Genomic DNA, 11,596 nt, shown 5'->3' on the forward strand with positions numbered 1-11,596 from the left:
TGAAGCTACAGTTTGACCAGGCCAATCGCATCATATTGACAGAGGAAAGGGCCAATCAGATAACACGTGTCTTATGACATCATCACAGCGCGACGGATTCATATCAACAAACAGCAGAAGCTTTCTGTGGCGAACTTTCGCCAGAGATTTTCATTATTATGTAAGCTGTTATTTTCTTAATCCCCTCATAAGTGCACTATTAATATTTGAAATCCCAAAGATGTTCTTAACACCTTCGTTTTCTGTGCAAGCCGTGTTGCTGGATGTGACACCTCGCAATCAAAAATGATTTTTGAAATGCTAATTTTGCACTTGCATGTGCCAGCCGAGCGTTATTACTGCTCAATCTGCGTCCACCATAAATATCCGACAATTGCTCAATTTCATCGGCAATTTCTTCCATTCTGTGCACTGCAGAAGTGAATGCCCGTGGTGTGTCACTTGCTGCTGCCTTTGGAATGGGCCAGCAGATCTCAGGACAAGCGGCGCGTATCCCTGAGAAGTTGCTCAAACATGTCGGCTTGATGCGGGACAGCGGCTACCTCACCTACGAGGAGTTTTTGGCCAGGGTGGCGGAGCTCAATGACTTGTAAGCACACATACATACTTTAATTGTTCATTGTGCACAATACATTCATCATTCACCCTCATTGGTGAACTGGCCTTTTATACAAATATTGCTGGATAATTCTATTTTTCTACTCTCGGCAGGACTGCTAAATTAGCTGCGGGGCAACACAAGCACCTGCTGTTTGAGGTCCAACCGGGATCGGATGCCAGCGCCTTGTGGAAGGTAGCTGTTAGGATCCTTTGCACTAAGGTGAGAACAGGAAAGAGCGACATTCAATCTTCACTGTAATCTTATTTTGTTTCACTTCTCCCGTGCGTTCCAGTCATTTGCGTTTGCCATTCTTTGGTTGGCTTTTGAGTCACCATGTGACTTGCTCCGCTTCCCGCCAGATCAACAAGACCAACGGCACGGTTGAGGCGTCGCGCATCATGAATCTGTACCAGTTCATCCAGCTGTACTGTGACATGACCAGCCAAGCCGCCAGTGTGCTGGCCGCAGAGGGCGCCGCCGCCGCCACCACCACCACCAATCCAGAGGCTTCTTGCATGCCACCTCTCGCCCCTGACGCCTGTCAGGCCAGCATGTGGATGGGCAGGTTGGTAGGAAAACAATCAAGAATCTGTTGGAATAAATCATTGTGGTTAGTGACCTGCATGTCAAAGGTTATTGGAACCAGAAGCTAACGGGTGATTTGACGCCTGACTCCCCCACACCCCCTTCTGCAGAGTGAAGGAGTTGACTGATGACGAGGAGTGCTGCATCTGTATGGACTGCAAAGCCGACCTCATCCTGCCGTGCACTCACCGCTTCTGCCAAAAGTGCATCGACAAATGGTAAGCTAGGTCACGCTAACAATGCAGCAAAAATGCTAAAATGCCGCGTGCGCTTAACGTGTTCCCGCAGGAGCCGCAACTGCCCCATGTGCCGCCTACAGGTGACGGCCGCCAACGACTCGTGGGTGATGTCCGACTTCCCCACCGAGAACGACATGGCGGGATACATCCTCAACTTGGCCGACGAGGCGGGACACCCGCATCAGCCTTGACGCGACAAGTAAACAAAAAACACGTCACTTTCACTGAACATTCTCTCGTGGTTGGGAGTAGGTGTGCTGCAAAATGTTGCTGGAGGTCACATGACACCAGAACCTCCAAAGTGGAACAATCCGTTCCACGAAAAAAATCGTCTTTCCCATCGGAACTCATGTTCTCGGGTCAAACTAGTGCCATCATAAAATCCTCATGATCCTATCATATTATTATTATTATTATTTACCATATGAACTCACGGAAAAAAAATTCCATACAAATGTTGGCCTTTATAAACACCCGGCATGTGGGCAAGGAGAGCCACAGTCACTGATGCACTTTTGCGCATTTCTTGAACGGGATAAACATTTACCCATACAAATACAAAATAAGACACCCGCAAGGAGCTGCTGTGGGCCACAACTCACGCCCAAGTGCTCACACGCAAACTTAACGGCCAACTTGACTCATGAGGCCACGCCCCTTAAAGGCACACATACAATACAATCTACTGTATTACTGTAAGTTCTCTTCTACTCTCTTCCATTTGCTCTTGTAATGTTGTTTCACATTACTGTAGTAATTTTTTAATGACAGAATATATGAGTTACGAACTGGGTCATGAAACTGACATTGAGGTAGCACCAAGTTGTGGTTGTCACTTCTCACTGCCTTTTCGATTTCACTGCATTTAGCATCAGAGAAAACAGGAAGTTCACATGAAGGGAACACATTTTAGTCAAAAACCTGCTTTTTTTCCCCCCCAGTTGTTATAAACCAGCATGTTGCTATGTAATTAATATCCCTGATGAGCTTATGAATAATGAATGACATTTAGTTTGAAGAATAGTGAAGCACTGCGCCTTATTTTTACCATTTATGTGAAATTTTCACATTTAATCTGCACACGAAGTACTGTACTTTGTTCCAGATTTTTCTGAGCCTTTTATTGAGTGTTTGAAACATATATCTCTGAAAATATGTTGAATTGTTCTAATTAGTGGAAAGCTATATATTAGATAGATTAGTTACCTTTATTGCTGTGTATATCCAGAATTCATTTATAAAATCTATTTTGTGTGGATTTTGGGTTTATTTCGTAAAAATATAATCCAAAAAATGTACATTGTTCGATTTTACCCGATTTATTGCTGACTTTGCTGTACTGTTTGCACTACAACAAATTATATCATTCGTCTATTTATTTTACATTGATTCGTTATTTTGCCCACTTCGAACATTTAATTCTGTAAGTGTAATGCATTGTATGGCCACCAGGTGGCGTCTTAACATTGAAGAAGGGTTCTTAGAGGTCCGTTTTCCACAAAACGTCCGGAACTTAACGTAATCACATTGATTGATAGTAGCAGAAGTATTTCAATTTTTTTTAGCTTTTAATTCTGTCAGGGAAAAACATTATTCGATCTGCTCTTTTATCAATTCATAAGTCATTTATGTAAAGGATTTTGCGTGATAATGTGTTATTAAATATTATATGCTACATTGAGTTTTTCTTAGGCTGCCCAAATCTGCTTTAACTTGTCTTAATATGGCTGGATTGAGGCATGACTGCATTATCTTGAATAAAGTTACCTTTTGCACTCATTTGAAAGGGCATTTTTAAAAATAGCAATCGATATCTAATTAATATACAAATAAATATTGTGTATGATTGTGAAAATTGAAAATGCAAGGCATCTTCATATTTAAGTTTATTTACACGTAGACATTTTTAAGAATAACATTTCACATCTAAACTTGTAAAAAAAAATTCTACTTAAAATTGGGCATTTGTCAACTCAGTTTTTTGATCTCATATTCTTGTTGAACATGCAAAATGTGCTCGTGTTTTCTGTGTAAAAAAAAAAAAAAACGTTAAAACCTTTCCAAACTCATGTCACTCCACCGCTGGAATGGTGGCGTCCGCTTTGACGGCGTCCACTAAAAAGCTGAGTTCGTTGCATAGTGTCTCGTGGCGGTACGCCATGCGGATTTGCGCCACGTTTGTGCGTCCTATGTCGTTGCCCTCGGGGCCGTCTTGCAGATAGTTGGAGCCCAGGAAATGTTTCTTGTCCTGGAAGCAATACAAGAAAACGTGGATTGTACTTTCTCACACAGATTTATATGAATTTAAATTTTGTCCAGCTTAAAAATATTTGAAGATAGTATTCACCTGGTGCGACAAACCGCTTTGCAGCACACTATTTCTGGCGATCTCGCACAAGTCGCAGGTGCTGAGTTTCCAGAGCTGAGCCGCGATGGCGTACTCCTCCATCAACGCTTCCTGTGAATGTTTCAACTCCAATTATGTCTCGCTCTGCAAGCCCGCGTGTGTCGTCTTGCAGGGGTTCGAACCTTTGTGTAGTGGAACTGCATGGGGTCGTCGGTGGACAGCGACACACACAGGCCCTTCTGGAGAAACTCCCGCAGTGGGTTTTTGGAGTATTGAAGGAACAGGCTATTGTTGCTCAGCGGTGACATGGCGATGGGGACCTGGGCCAGGTAGTACAGGTACTGCAACACTGGACTCTGGTGGACAGGAGATGTACCAAATGAGGATTTAAGGACTAGATTTCCAACATCAGGGAATGCAAAATGTCTCGGCAAGGTGAGATAAACATATTGTGATCATTTGAGGTTTTGATTCTTAGGTGCCGATTCTCCAAATGTCTTTTTGTCTGAGTTTGTGATGGAAATTTTTTTTTGTCAAAGCACAAGACGGCATTACCTTCTTCAAGTTGAGGCCGTGGGAGATGTTATCCGCCGTCAAGAAGGCGGACACCAGGTGAGTGATGGAGCCTGCCTCGCCACAGTGGGGACGGAACTGGAAGGTGTTCAACCCACGCTCACTTTTGAGGGATGCAAAAAATGTGTGTTACAAAAACAGTGGCACCATGTGGTTTGTTTGTCTGGTTTTTTTTGTTTTTTTTTAGCATTTATTCAGTTTTATTATTTCTTCAGCCTGGCAAGCCACACCCACTCCGGGTTTCCAACGCACGCCATTTGCCGCGGCTGTTTCTTGTTTTATAAAAACTGTCCAATCAAATTAGTTTATTTTCTGTGACGTATGCCTCCGGAAACCGATTCTAATTCAAAATGGCGCGCGGGGGAGACGATAGTACTTTTTTATTAACATCATCAAGCATTAGAATAACCATTTTAAAATAACTCTTAAAAGTCTCTAAAACCGCAACCGCTGACAACCCTAGAAGCATTTATATTAAAATAGACCGTTTTTTTTTTTTTTTTTTTTAAATAGAGGGCGGCGGGGTGTCATGTCCTCTCCGCTGATTAGTTCATTTCAATTGTTTGCTCGGGTTTGCCCGCCGAAGAACTCCGCTCGATGAGACTACCCAAACCCCTTCGCTGGTACGTTATATCTGAAATTTTCAGGTTTCTACTGTTTGTTTGTTTTATTATTGAAGTCTGTATCAAATATGTCAAGTCTGCGCCCAACAAGTGAAGTGAAAACACCACTGAGTTCTACCAAACGAAAGGACTCACTTGCGCAGGTTGTTGAGTACCATGATGTTAGCGTACATGTAGAACAGGTAGTAGGTGTACGGCGGGTTATCCTCTGCGGTCCACGATTCAGGCTTTGGACTTTTGTATGAAAACAAGTGGTCACTGTGTTTGGACTCGTCATCCACGCTGTCAAATCCTGTCACCTGCAGAAGGAGATGAACACAACAGAGGAAGAGCAATGTTAGCAGAGAAACATTACTAAACATTTGTTTGGTTGACGCTTGTCAATATTTACATATTTTAGAAAAACATGAAGCGCTGGGTGCTTTTGCGGGTTGATTGTTGCCTCAAAGATGGGGATGAAGATGTTCTCTAGCATCTTTGCAAAGTTTGTTATCAGTTTCTTTGACCTGAAAATGTCACTGTTGGACAGAGGAACATCAATTGGTGAACATTCAGAAAGTCTTTTTGGACCTAGATGGAACCAAGAACACTTACTAGATCCGAGGAACCTGGATCATCCATCTCAAGTTGGGTGAATGGACTTTGTGCTGAATAAACCAGGTGGCAAGCCCCTCCCATTCGCTGGCTGATCTTCCGTAAATGGACAGACGAGGCTCGGCGTGTTGGTACTTGCTCTCCTCCAGGTCCTTTGCTACCTCCTGAAACAGATACAAGATGGAGATTCTTGATATACCTTTTAAAATTCTATTGTCCTTAAACTGCTCTGATAAAAGTCAACATACCTTGACGAGACGTGCAAAATAATCTCCCTCGATGTAGTTGTCAGTCTTGAGGTAAATCTCTCGCAATTCGCTGGCACCCACCGGGTTGTACTTGGAGTTGAATTTGTCAAAGCGATGGAATGTTTGTCTCCCCTGAAAAGATCAAATATAAACTCTTTGCACTTGTAGCGTTGACCACTTCAATGCTTTTTGTCCTTACAGCATGCACGTCCAGAGAATCCACCGTGAGGTCATAGGGGTCCATGTTGAGATTTTTGAAGACCTGCTCCAGCGTATACTTCTGGCCGCCCTTCTCCAGGACTACACGGCTTTTCTCTGTCTGGTAAGTGGTCTTGATGAACTTCAACAAGTGCTTTTGATTCATGCAGGCGGCAGCATGTATGTGCGTATCCACCTTTGATTGAACGGCTTGGTTTTAGAACTCAAACGTGGTAATGATTTAGTAAAACTTCAACCGACCTTTCTGACGTTGTAAAAATCTCTATGTGGAACACTCTTCAGCTCCTTGAGCTCAGCCATTTCATTCATCATTTCATGAAGGTAAAATTTGGAGGATAAAAAGTTCAGTCGTCTGTGGCAGTATGTTTTCCTGCAAGACATTGGGGAATATCCTTTAATTAAAAATGCCAATCCAATTAAAATCTTGAACGTCTATAGCCGTCAATGGCTGTGAATGCGTTAAAATAGGCGTGTGACCGATGTGGATTTTTTTTTTTTTGTTGTTGTTGCTGTGAGCTTCTAGCAATGTCAACTGTGCCATATAGATGATGCTTACGTGGGGCCATCAGCAATCATGGCAAGGACGTGGCTCAGGTCGATTGCAAAGGTCTCAAAGTCCGGGTAGGGGAGCGTGCGAGGTTGCTGCTGTTTCAGGGCCTCTGCGTTGTTGTAAACGTGAACGATACCGTCCTTCATCTGCATCTGGTACTCCAAGTTCTCGGGGATGCCCTCCATGGAGTACGGGTCCTCGTCTTCACGGGGGAACGGCCAGACGTCTACAGTTGAGAGATGGATCTTTAATGAAATTGCGACGAGACGGCGGTTTACTGTACTTGACCCAAAACCAAAAATGATTTCCAACCTGGCAAGACCTCGTCCTCCTCTCGCCACTTCTCTCCCTCTGCGTTTCGAAGGAACCGGGCAATGGTCCTGGGAAAGCGGTGGTAAGCCAGTCGGGAGTACTTTTCCCTGATGAACAGCGCTCTCAGGAGGCTCTTGGCCGCTTGCTCGTAATCCTCCACGGTGATCTGGGATAAGCGCATGAATTCCGTATCACATCGGGGAATCTAAATAAAACGCCTACTTGGCCTTGGCCTTTGCCAGCCAGTAGCAGCTGCAGAAGGGCGCCGCCATGAAGGTCGTTGGCCATGTTTACCCCGGCGCAGTAGTCTCCGCTGATTGTCACTCTCTGGAAATCGGGGAAGCTCTCTGAAAAAGACGGCTCGGGCGTGGTTGGGGAGATCGCGGGCGAATGCGCCAACAGGCTCCAATCTCCGGTGGGAATCTGCAGGGACTGGGAACGCTTCATCATGAAGGTCTTCTTCCTGGTGCCACACATGGAGAAAATGGCTCAAGAGAAAACCGACCAAATCTGTCAGGTGTCGAGTCGTCACCCCCTTATACCTCATGACCGTCTCCTTGGACTGCTGCTCGGCCAACTCTTTCTGTAGCGTGCGCTCGCGGTCCTCTCGCAGACCGATGGGACAGTCCTCGGGCACAGTGAACAGGGCCATGGCGTCCTTGGTGTCCTCCTCCTTCAAGGCGGAGGCGTAGACTTTTTCGGCCAGGAGACGTACCTTCTCATCCACATCGCTCATGGATATTTTTCGGAAAAGCCGTGGCACCTCTGCAAAGGTATATTTTGCTTGATTTTAATGGTGCAGCATGGTGCTAGTAGCTAACAGAAGCACAGTTTCTCCGATGGATTCAAGTGTGAAGTCTCAGCAGACGTCACTGTGCAAAGCCAAAGATAATCTACATGAAATGCGTTTATTTTTTTATTTTTTACAGTCGACTTAGCGAGTTGCTAACGTGCAGCAGTTCTTGCTCTATGCTGGTAGAAAGAACATGCATGCAATGCCAGTCATATGAAGTTGAGCCACCAGCGGGAGGCCTGACCTGCTTGAGAACCTGACAGGCTTTGAAACCCTACACCAGTAAACATGTTCCCGTCCATACTTGACAGTCCCTGGCTTTTGTGTGTTCCGCACGTGGGCAACAAAAACAGAGTCCCTCCCTGAGACCACACAGCGCTAACTACTAGCCTAGCATGGAGAGTGCAGCATTTTTTTTTTCCTTTTTGCAGGTTTCTGTGGCTGAGGAAATTATTATTTGTACATTTGGTGCAAGTGTTTTCTTTGGTGGTTAGGCTGAGTTTCCTGCTGTCAGTCAAATGTAGCTTGTAAACCTTGACAGAAATCCAAACCAAAATTCCAGCTTGTCACTAAAGTGGAATATGTCAATATTAGCATTTCATAGTTTCGGTTCTCATGATCTTTTGGCCTGACTGGATTGGACTTCTCTCTAAATCTGTTTTTAAACTGAACTTAATATGATGACACAAGGGACAGCAGATGTTTTATTGAGTTGGCTGAGTTTGTGAAGGAACCGAAATGTAGTTTGTCGTACGAGACTGCCGTCGCCGTGCAAACGCGTAACTTTATCTTCACGCGTGCCGCCACCCCGGCACACTGTCCGTCCGTCACGGCCTCCGTGCTTCTATAGGCGTGTGCCACGTGTGTGCCTGCCATAAACGCGACAGCTGAGCAATTCCTCGCTCGACCTTGACCTACAGCCCTGGAAAACGACAAAACCTGACCACGCAGACTTTCCTACTTTATAAGAACTGATAACTTCAATTCATACAAAATGATAACTTGTTGGATTTGAAGCAATTGGATGGTTTATACTTTGCAAAAAAAAAAACATACTTTCCATAACCATGGTTAGAATCCCGATTAAGAGTCAAACTTCATTTTTTTGTTGAGTCTTACTTTATCGCCATTCATTCCAACTTTAAAAAGTTCTTGTAATTTTCCAGTACGGCGTAGCGAGCTTTTCTTGTATCCTACCTTCTGTGGTGACTTTGGCCATGCTGCCTGCTTCTACTCGTTTGCTCTTCTTGCTCAACACTTATAACATTTGCTCTGGCCTCTTCTGGAAATGTCTTGCTCGCTTGCTAGAGCTGACACCTTCTCGTCTGCCCAGTATCTTCCTCCTCACTGAGCTTTGAGGCCAGTCTGTTTACGCATTCAGGTGGGGGCAGTAATGAAGCCTTCGTCTGGCGTGTCCATCCTCACGTCTCTATTTTAGGCCATTGGGAACGTCATGACTACTGGGAGGGGCGGTTGAATCAGAGGGCGATGTTGAAACTGGTGGTGGTGTCGCAAAAAAAAAAAAGGGAAGCTTCTAGATAGCAACCTAAACATCTGGTATACACATTTCGGCCACCAGGAGGCAGAATAATAAATACATTGGTCATATTATATGCCTGTGTTACCCTATCTGTCTACATCTGTTGCTGCACCAGTTGTTGATCATATCTTTTCAAGCATTAACCTAGCAGACTTTTGTTCAATGAGGGAACGCGTATATTTACCATGGCACCCGCAATCAAATTGTTTTGTTTACACTCCGATCAAATGAGCTGTTTATGTACTCGTTTAGAGTTTGAGTTTTAGCAGCTTACTGTAGGTCGGTGGGAAAACAATGTTGCGAGGACAGTGCGGCTGTAATATAAATAGACGCTGTTGACAGCCCGCTGACAGTCGCTGGGTGGAAAGATAATAGCCACTGACCTCTCCCAAGGCAAGGCGTGGATTGCTGCTTGCTGAGGGCTGCTTCCCTTCTCCTCATTGTGACCTGTGAAGATTAACAAAGGTCAACAAGAGTTCCCAGTGAAAATTGCGAGTGTGCACTGTTTACTTCAAACAGGTGTTTGTAAAATGAAGTCACCTGGGGTAGCTCCGCAAAATATTTACCAATAAATGATCAGAGAATAGCATTGAAAACATTTATTCTTCTAGGCACCCTAATATTCCAAACATGGCATTCTGATTAATATTGCATTTGTGGAATATGAATTAAGCAGCAATGCTGCCCCAATCAGAGGTAATGACCATTCCAGGGCTCATGCTGTGTGCGTGTGTGTATGGAACCCAACTTGAAGTTTGTCAAAAGCAAAAACAGAAATGTTAGCAGGAGGCTATCTATAGAACTTTCCATTCACTTTCCTTTAAAGGACAAGACTTGATTGACTGGAGGAAATGCTTGCTCTGTAACTGCTTTTCCCATGCTGATAGTGGAATGTAAATGTTGATGTCCTTTGTTGGAAATTTGCTCCCTTCCCGTTTATTTTTTATTTTTTATACATATTCATGTTGACTTGTCTTGTATTACTCACTAAAGCAATCAATTACGGAGCACTTGCGCTTGTTTTGTTACATTGACCCAATTTACCATTTACCACTATAGAGATATTTTTGGTATTATTTTTGATCATATCCAATGTGTATATACACACACATCTATACAAAATTTAAAATATCTTTTGCAAAGCCCAAATTATGAACACATTTCTTTAAAATGGACATAATTACGACAAATTGGAATGAATAAAAAAGTTTAAAAAAAAAAGTGATCAATACATTTTTAGTTTAAGGGAAAAAAAATCAATCAATATACAGAGATTTGCCTGACTTTAAAATGGATAGTGTACTTACTTAATGTGTTGAAACCTGCCGAGGGTGTCACTGCACATAAGACGAGAGCTTCAAGTCCCAATAGAGGAAGCTGAGTAGGAAGTTTGTACATCATTAGACAAAAGGCTCACGAAAAGGCGCCGCCCTCAAAGGATCTGCACGGCCTTCTTGCTAGCGCCAATAATCGGACACTTCATTAGGTACAGCACGCCAGGAGACTCCAAAAAGAGTCCCTCCAATTTGATTGAAAAGATCACGCACGAAAGTTTGATAGAAAATTGCCTCGTGTTTTGGCAAAAAAAAAAAAAGGTGTGGGGTGTTTGGGGAAGTCCCTTGAAAAATGCCACCAGTCTTTTGGCCAAACAAAGTGTCCCTTCCATTTGATTGAAAAGTGCACGCAAGAAAGTTGTTAGGCTGTCCATTGGATCTCTGCTCGTCTCAACCTGTTGTGTGCCGTGGTGAAATGAGCCGCAGTGCATCGGCCCGTTGGGCCACAAGATGGCGATACAGTGACACAAACCGGGATGAAGACTTTTACGTGACCCCAATGCAAAGCTGCACCATCCAATTCCACCAAGCGCTTCCAATGCGTTGAAAGCAAACGCAAAGTCGCTTGGCCCGTTGGGCCGCAAGATGGCGTGGCGCGCGATTCAGTGACACCAACTGGGAGTAAGCCTTTATTGAAAGCAAACGCAAAAGTTGCACCATCCAATTCAACCGCGCTCAAAGCAAATGCAAAGTCGCACCATCAAATTCACCCAATCGCGTTGACCACCTTCCAGCGTCGAAACCAAACGTTTGCCAACAGTCCCAATGCTAAAGCATGCATAGAATCAAATGTAAATGTAATCAAAGCATGCATAGAATCAATTGTAAATGTAATCAATTAAGTAATCAAAGCATGCATAGAATCAATTGTAAATGTAATCAATTAAGTACAAGAAATGAAGCGATAGCGCTACGTGTCGCCATCATATTCGCCCAATGGCGTTAACCACCTTCCAGAGCGTCGAAACAAAACGTTTGCCAACCTTCCCAATGCCAAAGTTCAATCATAGAATACAATCAATTCAATCAGTAGAAGAA

At 43.9% G+C, this 11,596-nt stretch overlaps 2 protein-coding genes and 1 long non-coding RNA gene across 4 annotated transcripts; 1 reads left to right on the plus strand and 2 right to left on the minus strand.

The window, feature by feature from the left end:
• Nucleotides 1–51: 51 nt before the first annotated feature.
• rnf141 (ring finger protein 141) lies at nucleotides 52–1,871 on the plus strand. Its single transcript, XM_037254090.1, has 6 exons — nucleotides 52–160; nucleotides 418–589; nucleotides 712–820; nucleotides 961–1,166; nucleotides 1,297–1,404; nucleotides 1,475–1,871. Exons 2-6 carry the CDS (start codon nucleotides 459–461, stop codon nucleotides 1,614–1,616), a joined length of 696 nt encoding a protein of 231 aa, XP_037109985.1. The 5' UTR covers nucleotides 52–160; nucleotides 418–458; the 3' UTR covers nucleotides 1,617–1,871.
• A 259-nt stretch (nucleotides 1,872–2,130) lies between these two features.
• On the minus strand, nucleotides 2,131–2,522 carry LOC119124307. Its single transcript, XR_005098251.1, has 2 exons — nucleotides 2,378–2,522; nucleotides 2,131–2,346 (listed from the first exon to the last, which is right to left on the minus strand). It is a non-coding gene; the product is annotated as an uncharacterized LOC119124307 (long non-coding RNA).
• A 936-nt stretch (nucleotides 2,523–3,458) lies between these two features.
• ampd3b (adenosine monophosphate deaminase 3b) lies at nucleotides 3,459–10,650 on the minus strand. 2 transcript variants are annotated; one of them, XM_037254086.1, is made up of 17 exons: nucleotides 10,532–10,609; nucleotides 9,608–9,671; nucleotides 8,882–9,181; nucleotides 7,434–7,656; nucleotides 7,186–7,354; nucleotides 6,892–7,057; nucleotides 6,586–6,805; nucleotides 6,270–6,399; nucleotides 6,010–6,204; nucleotides 5,811–5,942; nucleotides 5,563–5,726; nucleotides 5,360–5,486; nucleotides 5,104–5,267; nucleotides 4,328–4,448; nucleotides 3,955–4,128; nucleotides 3,773–3,883; nucleotides 3,459–3,673 (listed from the first exon to the last, which is right to left on the minus strand). In XM_037254086.1, the coding sequence occupies exons 3-17, from the start codon at nucleotides 8,901–8,903 to the stop codon at nucleotides 3,497–3,499; spliced, it is 2,295 nt and encodes a 764-aa protein (XP_037109981.1). In that variant the 5' UTR covers nucleotides 8,904–9,181; nucleotides 9,608–9,671; nucleotides 10,532–10,609; the 3' UTR covers nucleotides 3,459–3,496. The 2 variants fall into 2 exon arrangements, with proteins under 2 accessions (XP_037109981.1, XP_037109980.1); XM_037254085.1 differs by lacking the exon at nucleotides 8,882–9,181 and having other exon boundaries at nucleotides 10,532–10,650.
• Nucleotides 10,651–11,596: the final 946 nt, after the last annotated feature.

Source organism: Syngnathus acus, chromosome 6 (assembly GCF_901709675.1).
Source record: "Syngnathus acus chromosome 6, fSynAcu1.2, whole genome shotgun sequence".
NCBI classification, from domain to species: Eukaryota; Metazoa; Chordata; class Actinopteri; order Syngnathiformes; family Syngnathidae; genus Syngnathus; species Syngnathus acus.

Coding starts and splice junctions, on each gene's coding strand:
- rnf141 (XM_037254090.1), top strand. CDS start 459: ATGGGCCAGCAGATCTCAGGACAAGCGGCGCGTATCCCTGAGAAGTTG. Junction 821..960: donor TTAGGATCCTTTGCACTAAG/GTGAGAACAGGA, acceptor GCTTCCCGCCAG/ATCAACAAGACCAACGGCAC. Junction 1,405..1,474: donor CAAAAGTGCATCGACAAATG/GTAAGCTAGGTC, acceptor GTGTTCCCGCAG/GAGCCGCAACTGCCCCATGT.
- ampd3b (XM_037254085.1), bottom strand. CDS start 9,665: ATGAGGAGAAGGGAAGCAGCCCTCAGCAAGCAGCAATCCACGCCTTGC. Junction 6,806..6,891: donor GGAGGACGAGGTCTTGCCAG/GTTGGAAATCAT, acceptor TCTCAACTGTAG/ACGTCTGGCCGTTCCCCCGT. Junction 4,129..4,327: donor ACGGCCTCAACTTGAAGAAG/GTAATGCCGTCT, acceptor CCTGTCCACCAG/AGTCCAGTGTTGCAGTACCT.